Below are 11,812 nucleotides of genomic sequence, written 5' to 3'. Positions count from 1 at the left end.
ACTCGGGATATTTCAATTTTCGCTAAAATAGCTCGGTTTCTGACAAAATATCCTGAAATTGAGTGAAAACAAGTCGCAAATACGCTCGTGAACTCGAAAAAAGTGCGGATTTTGCCTCAAATCATACAAAAATGTCTAAAAATTAAGAAAATTCAAATCCAAACAAACAAAGAAGGCATTTCCGGGGAAAAGCTGCCTTTCCGGTGCGACGGCGTGAATTGAAACTAACGAAACAGCGCCCCCTATGCAGCATCAGTTCCATTCGTCTCACACGAAGACTTGGATCGTTCTTCGGGGAAGACGAGCGACAAAATTCTCGAAAAAAAATTGCAATTCCCCCGCAGCCCGGGAAGCTATTTAAGTTCCCGCGACAAAAAATTATCTGTAAAAGTGGAAAATCATCGGGATTCGTTGAAATTTCCCGTTTTTTTAGGAGAAAATTCTGTACGCGAATCCGAGTAACAGTACTACCGAGCAACGCAGGCAACATTAAATGCGAATTTGTTGTCGTTTGTCGCTCCGTTCGACGTGTCAATCCGCTAAAAACTCAAAATACACGGAAATAATTAACATGATTGTCTGTTTAGCGTAAGGAAAATCGCCCAAAATGAGTCAGAATTATAACAAAGGTGAGTTTTCATTGTCAAAATGTCTCGAGTGAAAGTTAAATTTTCGCTTTTCAGGTAATGACGGCGGACATTATTACATCGCTGGCGGAGGTCAGCCGACAAATGTGCCCCAAAACATGCCAAACATGCGGAATCAGCAGCAACAGCAACCGCAAAACCCTCAGAATCCGCATCAGCAGCCGGGATTGTACCCGGGGCAAATTCCCGTCTCGAATGCTCACGACTTGAAACAATTACAAGGCATGGCAACTGCTTTTCCGATGTATCGACCGCCTACGGCATACCCGAATGCGGCAATGATGGTGAATCCGATGCAGGGACATCAACGACAGAATTTCATCGCAGCTGCGGGAGCACCGAATATGCAACAAATTCCGACGGCATTTTATTTTTCGAATCCCGCCGCCTTTTCGTATGGGTTGGCACAACGTGCGCAAACGCCCTTTGCTCGTGCCCCGCAACCGCAACAAATGCACTACGCATACCAGCCAATTCCGCAGAACGTTTATGCGTTTCCGCATCAACAAATTTCCACACATCGACATCCCATTCCGCCACAGATGCAAGCTCAATTACCGCCGGGCGCGAATTCGGCAGGCGGCGCTCCGCCCAATGGCATCACGAATCTTCCGCCGCAGGAAAATATGGCACTTGGCACGCCAATTATCGCAAATGCGCCATCGCATCCGCCGCCTGCTCAAACGCCGACGCAACAAATGCCCGTTGCGGTTCAACCGACGCCTCCCGTAGTGCCCATTGTTCCTGCTCCGCCTGTTTCGGCACCCCCTATCGAGAAACGCGAACGAAAAATGCTGAAAATCGTGCATCCAGACACGAACGAGAACATTCTCGATACCTTGGAGATTGCGAAAAAATCGGATAAAGTCGAGACATCGACAATTCCCGCGCCAGATTATCTCGTGGGAGCTGCTGGAGGTCAAATTACGTTACGTAAGTCCTTAAATTTATCATTTTTTCAATAATTTCTTCAAATTTTGACTTTACAGCTCCCCATTTACCTCTCATGTTCGATGGAAAGCATTACGGAAACGATCCCATTTGGACTCCCGAGCAACATTTGCAACAAACGACGCCCGTTGTCTCGGCAAATGTCGATGGTCCGTCAGTTGTTCCCAAACAAATACCCAAAAAGACTCCAAAACCTGTAAATACTGCAGTAGCAACTGCTTCTCCGCCTCCGCAGACACAAGTCACTGCCGTTCCCTCTCCGCAAAACGAAAAATCATCCCCGATCGACGTTGAATTAGACACCACGGAAGAAATTGATGTCGTCACAGTGGATGAAATGCCCGAAAAACCCGTTTCAGAAGTCGATGCGCTCACAGAAACCCTCGAAAAAGTCACGATCGACGAAAATCCCGCAGAAAATCCAACAGAAACGGAAGAAATTGCGGAGGAAAGTCCATCAACGACAACCGTTGAGACGCAAAATAATCAACCAGAAGAGGTTATCGCCGAAATTACAAACAACACGGCGGACCAAAAGTTGTCAACAAGCGAAACGAGTGACGGTGATAAGAAAAAATCGACACAAACAGCAATTGACGAGCCCGATCGCGCTCTCGGCTTGCCCATGGATCTGTCAAATCTCCCGGAAGAGACGAAGAAAAATTTCTTGCTCGTCATGGAAAAGTACCAAGGCGAACTCGCGATGAAAGATTCGTCATCCGCCGTCAATAATAACGGAGTTTTGGAGAAACAATCCGCGATGCAGCAGCAACAGCAACAAGATCCTGAGTCGGAGGACGATGATGCCGATAAAGAGAACAACATTCAAAACAAAAAGTCGCAACAAGAGGTGAGTACATTCTTCTTGTCTTCGCGTGCATATGTGGTTGTTGTTTGGTATCTATACGCGTCGCGTAAGCACACGTAGCCGGTATGAGACGCGATACGACACACAGGTGTTAATGACCTTTAATACGATAGGAAAATTCTGTTTATTTTATGATTAGTTGAGGTACAGCAACGAGAAATACGACGATGACTTAATTTTTTTTTTGTTTTTTTTTTTTGCGTGTGCGATTAGATAAAAAAAAAACAGAAAAAAAAGTAAATTATGGAAATTTTATGGGAGCCTTGTTTGGTCGAAAGTTGCTCATTTTTTTTTATTTTTAGGTCGATTCAATTTTTTTTTGCATTTTTTTTTTTAAGTAACTTTCATTTTTTCAAACCCAAAAAAAAAATTAATTTTTTACGTATTTTTAATTTTTCAATTTTTCAATTTTTCAATTTTTGATCAATTTCAAGCTCAAATGCTTGAGAAAATTACGTACCATTTTTAATTTTCCAAAAGACATCCAAAGGCATTTTTCATAACTTTTGATCAATTTCAAGCTTAAGAACCATCAAATGGGCTTTCAAAATGAAAATTACGTATTTTTACGTAATTTTTACGTATTTTTTACGTATTTTTTATTTTTCAATTTTCAAGCTTGAGAACCATCCAAAAGACATCCAAAGGCATTTTTCATAACTTTTGTTCAATTTCAAGCTTAAGAATCATCAAATGGGCTCTCAAAATGAAAATTACGTATTTTTTACGAATTTTTTATTTTTCAATTTTCAAGCTTGAGAACCATCCAAAAGACATCAAAAGAAAATTTTTATAATTTTTGATTAATTTTCTCAAAAATTTTGATAAATTATAAAAAATTTTTTTTTTTTTAATAATATTTTTTTTATTTTTTCTTTTTAGAGCACAACACTGAAGCCTCTCATCGAGTACCACAAAGAGCAATGGAGTCCCGACAATCCGAGCGGCAAAAAGTATTACACAGTCGAGCAATTACTGCAACTGGGCAAACAAGTTGCCGCCACAAAATCCGGCAGCTTAAAGATAAATCCGCACATCCAGAACGCCCTTATCTCAACGAAACAATTCCAGGTCGACTCGTTCTTGCAAAAGCATCGTACTAACAACCAAAGCAGCAAATTCAACTTGAACCGCCCGTCGCAGGGCAATCGGGGCATGCATGCGCTCAACGCCAAGATGCTCGGCATGCAAAATGCCAAACAGCAGGCGGACACAATCAAGATCTCGTTGTCGTTGCACGAAGACGTCAAGCTGAAGGAGACGCCGAACGCGTGGAAACCCAAACATCTCGCGAACGACAACAGCCTGAGCGAAGACGATCGCCAGCTGCGTAACTTGACTGATAATTTCCGATGTGTCTTAAACAAATTAACGCCCGAGAACTTTGCCGTGCTGCTGAAAGAGGTGAAGCAGTACCAAATTAAGAAAATTGAGCATTTGCACGCGTGCATCCAGCTGATTTTCGAAAAGGCCATTGCCGAGCCGAATTTTTCCGTGACGTATGCGGAGATGTGCAAGGAACTTTCGACGATTTGCGTGAGCGGCGGCGACGGAAATACCAAACAGCAGTTCAAAAACTGCCTCATCAATCAGTGTCAAACGGAATTCGAGAATGCACACAAAATTAAGTCGTCCAAAGATCGCATCGACTTGCTCGACAAGGAGCTCGATCCGGTCAAGAAGGAAGAATTACGCGAAAATCTCGAGGAAGAGGACTACCGGATGCGAAAACGGGCTGTCGGCACGGTTCGTTTCATCGGCGAACTCTACAAAATTGATCTGTTAACAATCAAAATCATGCACACGTGTGTCTCGTTGCTCCTTAAACCCGACACGATGGATGAAGAGTCACTCGAATGCTTGTGCAAACTTCTCACGACAGTCGGCAAAAAGATGGAAACCGATTCGCGCGATTGTCTCAGCGAATATTTCCATCAGTTGCAGGGAATTATAGGGAAAAAGTCGGAATACAAGATTAGTAGTCGAATTAAGTTCATGATTCAAGACTTGATTGATTTGCGGCATTCGCGATGGATTTCGCGTCGTAATGATTTCAATCCGAAAACCATGGGACAGATACAGAAAGAGGTCGAAAGGGAACAATTGAACATCCAATTGCTGAATTACAATCAGGGGCCCGGAAATATGGGACACAATCAACAAGGCGGGCGAAATCGGTATGATCGGGGGGCACGTGGAGGCCCACAAATGAATTATAAGCCGGAAAAGTTCTCGTTGGACTCCAAAAAGATGGATTTTAGTCGACTTGGTGAGTATTTTTTTGAAGATTTTTTTTAGTTTTGAGTTATAAAATGATTAAAAATGATAAATTAGAGCCCTCTGACAAATTTTCATCCATTTGGAGCAAGATTTGACAAAAATTGCTTTGACACAGTTTTTGACACAGTTTTTTTGCTCTTGATTTAGTTTTTAAAACAAAACTATGTCAAAGAAAATAATTTTTTTCAGTTTCAATTTTATAGCAGTTTTAAGTTAAAAAATGATTAAAAATGATAAATTAGAGCCTTCTGACAAATTTTTATCCATTTGGAGCAAGATTTGACAAAAATTGCTTTGACACAGTTTTTGACATAGTTTTTCTCTTGATTTAGTTTTCAAAACAAAACTATGTCAAAGAAAAATTTTTTTTTCAGTTTCAATTTTTTAGCAGTTTTAAGTTAAAAAATGATTAAAAATGATAAATTAGAGCCTTCTGACAAATTTTTATCCATTTGGAGCAAGATTTGACAAAAATGGCTTTGACACAGTTTTTGACACAGTTTTTTTTCTCTTGATTTAGTTTTTAAAACAAAACTATGTCAAAGAAAAAATTTATTTTCAGTTTCAATTTTTTAGCAGTTTTGAGTTATAAAATGATTAAAAATGATAAATTAGAGTCTTCTGATAAATTTTTATCCATTTGGAGCAAGGTTTGACAAAAATGGCTTTGACACAGTTTTTGACACAGTTTTTTTGCTCTTGATTTAGTTTTTAAAACAAAACTATGTCAAAGAAAATAATTTTTTTCAGTTTCAATTTTATAGCAGTTTTAAGTTAAAAAATGATTAAAAATGATAAATTAGAGCCTTCTGACAAATTTTTATCCATTTGGAGCAAGATTTGACAAAAATGGCTTTGACACAGTTTTTGACACAGTTTTTTTTCTCTTGATTTAGTTTTTAAAACAAAACTATGTCAAAGAAAAAATTTATTTTCAGTTTCAATTTTTTAGCAGTTTTGAGTTATAAAATGATTAAAAATGATAAATTAGAGCCCTCTGACAAATTTTCATCCATTTGGAGCAAGATTTGACAAAAATTGCTTTGACACAGTTTTTGACACAGTTTTTTTGCTCTTGATTTAGTTTTTAAAACAAAACTATGTCAAAGAAAATAATTTTTTTCAGTTTCAATTTTATAGCAGTTTTAAGTTAAAAAATGATTAAAAATGATAAATTAGAGCCTTCTGACAAATTTTTATCCATTTGGAGCAAGATTTGACAAAAATTGCTTTGACACAGTTTTTGACATAGTTTTTCTCTTGATTTAGTTTTCAAAACAAAACTATGTCAAAGAAAAATTTTTTTTTCAGTTTCAATTTTTTAGCAGTTTTAAGTTAAAAAATGATTAAAAATGATAAATTAGAGCCTTCTGACAAATTTTTATCCATTTGGAGCAAGATTTGACAAAAATGGCTTTGACACAGTTTTTGACACAGTTTTTTTTCTCTTGATTTAGTTTTTAAAACAAAACTATGTCAAAGAAAAATTTTTTTTTCAGTTTCAATTTTTTAGCAGTTTTGAGTTATAAAATGATTAAAAATGATAAATTAGAGCCTTCTGACAAATTTTTATCCATTTGGAGCAAGATTTGACAAAAATTGCTTTGACACGGTTTTTGACACAGTTTTTTTTGCTCTTGATTTAGTTTTTAAAACAAAACTATGTCAAAGAAAATTTTTTTTTTCAGTTTCAATTTTTTGGCAGTTTTGAGTTAAAAAATTTTAAAAATGATTAAAAATGATAAATTAGAGCCTTCTGACAAATTTTTATCCATTTGGAGCAAGATTTGACAAAAATTGCTTTGACACAGTTTTTGACACAGTTTTTTTCTTGATTTAGTTTTTAAAACAAAACTATGTCAAAGAAAAAAATTTTTTTCAGTTTCAATTTTTTGGCAGTTTTAAGTTATAAAATGATTAAAAATGATAAATTAGAGCCCTCTGATAAATTTTAATCCATTTGGAGCAAGATTTGACAAAAATTGCTTTGACACAGTTTTTGACACAGTTTTTTTTGCTCTTGATTTAGTTTTCAAAACAAAACTATGTCAAAGAAAAAATTTTTTTTCAGTTTCAATTTTTTGGCAGTTTTAAGTTATAAAATGATTAAAAATGATAAATTAGAGCCCTCTGACAAATTTTTATCCATTTGGAGCAAGATTTGACAAAAATGGCTTTGACACAGTTTTTGACACAGTTTTTTTTCTCTTGATTTAGTTTTTAAAACAAAACTATGTCAAAGAAAAAATTTTTTTTCAGTTTCAATTTTTTGGCAGTTTTGAGTTATAAAATGATTAAAAATGATAAATTAGAGCCCTCTGACAAATTTTTATCCATTTGGAGCAAGATTTGACAAAAATTGCTTTGACACAGTTTTTGACAAAGTTTTTTTGCTCTTGATTTAGTTTTTAAAACAAAACTATGTCAAAGAAAAATTTTTTTTTCAGTTTCAATTTTTTAGCAGTTTTGAGTTAAAAAATGATTAAAAATGATAAATTAGAGCCTTCTGACAAATTTTTATCCATTTGGAGCAAGATTTGACAAAAATGGCTTTGACACAGTTTTTGACACAGTTTTTTTTGCTCTTGATTTAGTTTTTCAAACAAAACTATGTCAAAGAAAAAATTTTTTTTCAGTTTCAATTTTTTGGCAGTTTTGAGTTATAAAATGATTAAAAATGATAAATTAGAGCCCTCTGACAAATTTTTATCCATTTGGAGCAAGATTTGACAAAAATGGCTTTGACACAGTTTTTGACACAGTTTTTTTTGCTCTTGATTTAGTTTTTAAAACAAAACTATGTCAAAGAAAAAATTTTTTTCAGTTTCAATTTTTTGGCAGTTTTGAGTTAAAAAATGATTAAAAATGATAAATTAGAGCCTTCTGACAAATTTTTATCCATTTGGAGCAAGATTTGACAAAAATTGCTTTGACACAGTTTTTGACACAGTTTTTTTTGCTCTTGATTTAGTTTTTAAAACAAAACTATGTCAAAGAAAAATTTTTTTTTCAGTTTCAATTTTTTAGCAGTTTTGAGTTAAAAAATGATTAAAAATGATAAATTAGAGCCTTCTGACAAATTTTTATCCATTTGGAGCAAGATTTGACAAAAATGGCTTTGACACAGTTTTTGACACAGTTTTTTTTCTCTTGATTTAGTTTTTAAAACAAAACTATGTCAAAGAAAAAATTTATTTTCAGTTTCAATTTTTTGGCAGTTTTAAGTTATAAAATGATTAAAAATTATAAATTAGAGCCCTCTGATAAATATTTATACATTTGGAGAAAGATTTTACAAAAATTGCTTTGACACAGTTTTTTTTGCTTTTTAAAACAAAACTATGTCAAAGAAAAAATTTTTTTTCAGTTTCAATTTTTTGGCAGTTTTGAGTTATAAAATGATTAAAAATGATAAACTAGAGCCATCTGACAAATTTTTATCCATTTGGAGCAAGATTTGACAAAAATGGCTTTGACACAGTTTTTGACACAGTTTTTTTTGCTCTTGATTTAGTTTTTAAAACAAAACTATGTCAAAGAAAAAATTTTTTTTCAGTTTCAATTTTTTGTTTTTTAGAAATGATTAAAAATGATAAATTAGAGCCCTCTGACAAATTTTTATCCATTTGGAGCAAGATTTGACAAAAATGGCTTTGACACAGTTTTTGACTCAGTTTTTTTTGCTCTTGATTTAGTTTTTAAAACAAAACTATGTTTTTTTTTTCAGTTTCAATTTTTTGGCAGTTTTAAGTTATAAAATGATTAAAAATGATAAATTAGAGCCCTCTGACAAATTTTTATCCATTTGGAGCAAGATTTGACAAAAATTGCTTTGCCACAGTTTTTGACATAGTTTTTCTCTTGATTTAATTTTCAAATCAAAACTATGTCAAAGAAATTTTTTTTTTCTGTTTCAATTTTTTCAATTTTTCTAATTTAATTTTAATTTTATTTTTCAGGCAACATGGAAAGCGAGTCGAAACCATTGGGTCAAGCGGGTTTCTTCCAAAAATGGGGAAATACTCACACTCAGGGTGCTAACAAATTCCAAAACGACGACGATCGCGATGATCTCTCGGAACGCGGCGGCGATCGCGAGCATCGTCACCAACAAATGCCTCCGCCCGGCTTTCATCACAATCCGCAACATCATTATCACGGAGGAGGAGGAGGAAATGGCGGAAATGGTCCTCCCTCCCTTCCCATGATGCATCCCTTTGGCAATAACAACAACAAAAATCGCGGCAATGGCGGCGGCGACAAAGACATGTATCGTCGTGGCTCGAACGAATATCGTCGCGATTACCGCGATAATCATCACGAAAACAATCGTTACAACAATCGCGGCGACCGAAATGACTCGCTGAGTCGCAGTAGTAGCTTTAACCGGAATCTGGGACCTCCGCCGGGCATGATGCAAAACCAACAACCGCAACTTCACACATCGTCCTCGACATTGTCTTCACGATTGAGTAGCAGTTCGGGACGGGGAAGCGTCGATAGTCATAGTAATTTGTATACAGGAAACCGCAGCAGTACCGCAAGTGATAAGAGACGTTCGCACGAAGAGAAAATCGAGTGTGCGCAGCCAAGTGACGACAAACGTGACACTTTGAGGAAAGTTTTCGAAGGAATCTTTCTGGATTACGTGAATTCGCGCGAAAATAAAATCGCAATTGAGGATTTTCATGCGATTGAGCGGCAATATCGATGGGCGGCGATTTACGAATGCGCTCTGAAGGTGTTGGATAATCGTGCGGAGGAACGCGACATGCTCGCGAAACTGTGCGTTGTATATATTCGGGATGGCAGTGAGACGTTGACAGTCCGGGAACTCGTAAAAGTGTTCGGATCGTTGTGCGAGGAGGCTGCCGTGGAATTAGTGAAGGATGTGCCCATGATTTGGACCTACATCGCCGAGTACCTGAGTCCGTTGTTGCGCGAAGAGGTCTTGCGCATGCAAGATTTGCTCGTGATCAGCGAAAGTTGCTTCCCGACGCGCAAAGGGCACGAGTTGCTACTTGCCGTGCTGCAGCGCCTCAGTCAAATGTACGATTTTGAGACGACGCGCGACTTGTGGTGCAATTCGGGACTCACGTGGGACAAATTCATGCCGGAAAACACGTGCGAGCATGTTGCCGAATTTGTGCAAAAGCACGCCCTCATCGCCGCATTAGACAAGGTAAGTAGTAATAGTAGTAATAATAACGTTAGTAATAGGGGCAGTGGCCTGGCGCAACAGAGACAAAGCGATTATGACGCCATCGAACGATCCATTTTGCAATTTTGCAAGCGCGAGCATCCCGATGACACGCGACTTCGTCAATTCGCCGACGACTGGCTCGCGAAATGCAACACCACGATGGACGATCCGAAATTTATGCGCGCTTTCACTGCAGCTGGCATCATGTATTGCCTGGATGAAAAACCGGAGCCGAAAAATTACGCGTTGAACGACAAACGATTCGTGCCCGTCAAAAATGCTCTCAAATTTTACGTGTACAAGAGAACGCATCGCGAAATTGAATCTCTGACGGGCATTCAGCGCGTGCTGTCATCGCTCGATTATCCAAAGTCCTTGTTGCATAACATTTTCTCCCAATTGTACGATGAAACTGTGATTTCACGCAAAGGATTCCTTAGTTGGTATCACGACAAAGACGCGTCGCACAGAAATGGCGTCGCCAAGTCTCTGATACGCCCGTGGCTCATGAACATTTCCGAAGAGGGCAGTGAACATAGTTCGGGCGACGAAAATAATTAATTTTTTTTTAAGAATTACAGCTCTTTAAATTATAATATATACAAAAAAAAAATATAGAATTACAAAGTAATTATAAAATAAATAAAAAAAAAAATTAAATTAAAAAAAATAAAATTAGTGAGATGTCGACGAAAAAAAAAATTAATTCGCATTTCGAATTATTTTTTATAAATGTAACAAATTCCCCTTCATTACCTTACAAAAAAAAATCCTAAAAAAATATTAATATTAATTCCCTTCGCAGGAAAAGAAAATTAAAAATATTAAAGAGAACAAAAAGAAATCAAGAAAACGCAAGTTTAAAGGTCCCAAATACTAAAATATTAAAATTGGATCAAGAAACATGATAAATTTTGTAAATATATATGAAAAAAATATAATAAATAAAATAAATTATAAATAATTTATAGAAAAAAAAGAATAAATTAAACAAACAATTTAGTGCTAAATTAAAGTTAAAATAAAATAAATAAAAAAATATAAATTTAAATTATTATTTAAGAAAAGTAATAAATTAATCTGCGGTAAATTAAAAAAATAAATGAAAAATATGAAAATATTAAATACTAAATATAAATAAATAGCTATTAATAATAAATAATAATAATTAATTATGATAAAGCGAAAAAATGTTTTTTTTTATTTATTTATTAAAAAGGCTTCATTCATTTTTTTATTTTATTAAAAAAAAATTTTTTTTTAAAAATCGATTTTGCATGGAAATCATCTTCAGAATGAATATTTATTCAATTTTGGCTTTGAAATCTATTAAATTTGGGTTGAAAATTGACTTGAGAAAAACTTTTTTTCTCCTCATGAGAAATTTTTTTTTTTATTTCTTCAAAAATCGAATGGATATGCATGAAAATCATCTTCAGAATGAATATTTATTCAATTTTAGCTTTGAAACCCATCAAAAGTTGGTTGAAAAGTGACTTGAGAAAAAGTACGATTTTTGCTCCTCATATGATAAAATCGTTGTTTTTTTTATTTCATCAAAAATCGATCAGATATTCATGGAAATCATCTTCAGAATGAATATTTATTCAATTTTGGCTTTGAAATCTATTAAATATGGTTGAAAATATTTATTCAATTTAAACTTGACTTGAGAAAAAACAACGGTTTTTGCTCCTCATATGATAAAATCGTTGTTTTTTTTATTTCTTCAAAAATCGAGCAGATATGCATGGAAATCATCTTCAGAATGAATATTTATTCAATTTTGGCTTTGAAATCTATTAAATTTGGGTTGAAACTTGACTTGAGAAAAAACAACGGTTTTTGCTCCTCATATGATAA

At 35.2% G+C, this 11,812-nt stretch overlaps 1 protein-coding gene across 1 annotated transcript; it reads left to right on the top strand.

Annotated features, from left to right (window-relative positions):
* The first annotated feature begins 16 nt into the window (after nt 1-16).
* On the top strand, nt 17-10,813 carry LOC134831848 (eukaryotic translation initiation factor 4 gamma 3-like). The gene is made up of 5 exons (XM_063845670.1): nt 17-629; nt 684-1,580; nt 1,637-2,448; nt 3,349-4,735; nt 8,706-10,813. The coding sequence occupies exons 1-5, from the start codon at nt 608-610 to the stop codon at nt 10,508-10,510; spliced, it is 4,923 nt and encodes a 1,640-aa protein (XP_063701740.1). The 5' UTR covers nt 17-607; the 3' UTR covers nt 10,511-10,813.
* Nucleotides 10,814-11,812: the final 999 nt, after the last annotated feature.

The sequence above is a fragment of the Culicoides brevitarsis genome, chromosome 2 (assembly GCF_036172545.1).
Source record: "Culicoides brevitarsis isolate CSIRO-B50_1 chromosome 2, AGI_CSIRO_Cbre_v1, whole genome shotgun sequence".
NCBI lineage: Eukaryota > Metazoa > Arthropoda > Insecta > Diptera > Ceratopogonidae > Culicoides > Culicoides brevitarsis.
The sequence above is the reverse complement of the archived record's forward strand: the minus strand, read 5'-3'. Positions and strand labels throughout refer to the sequence as shown.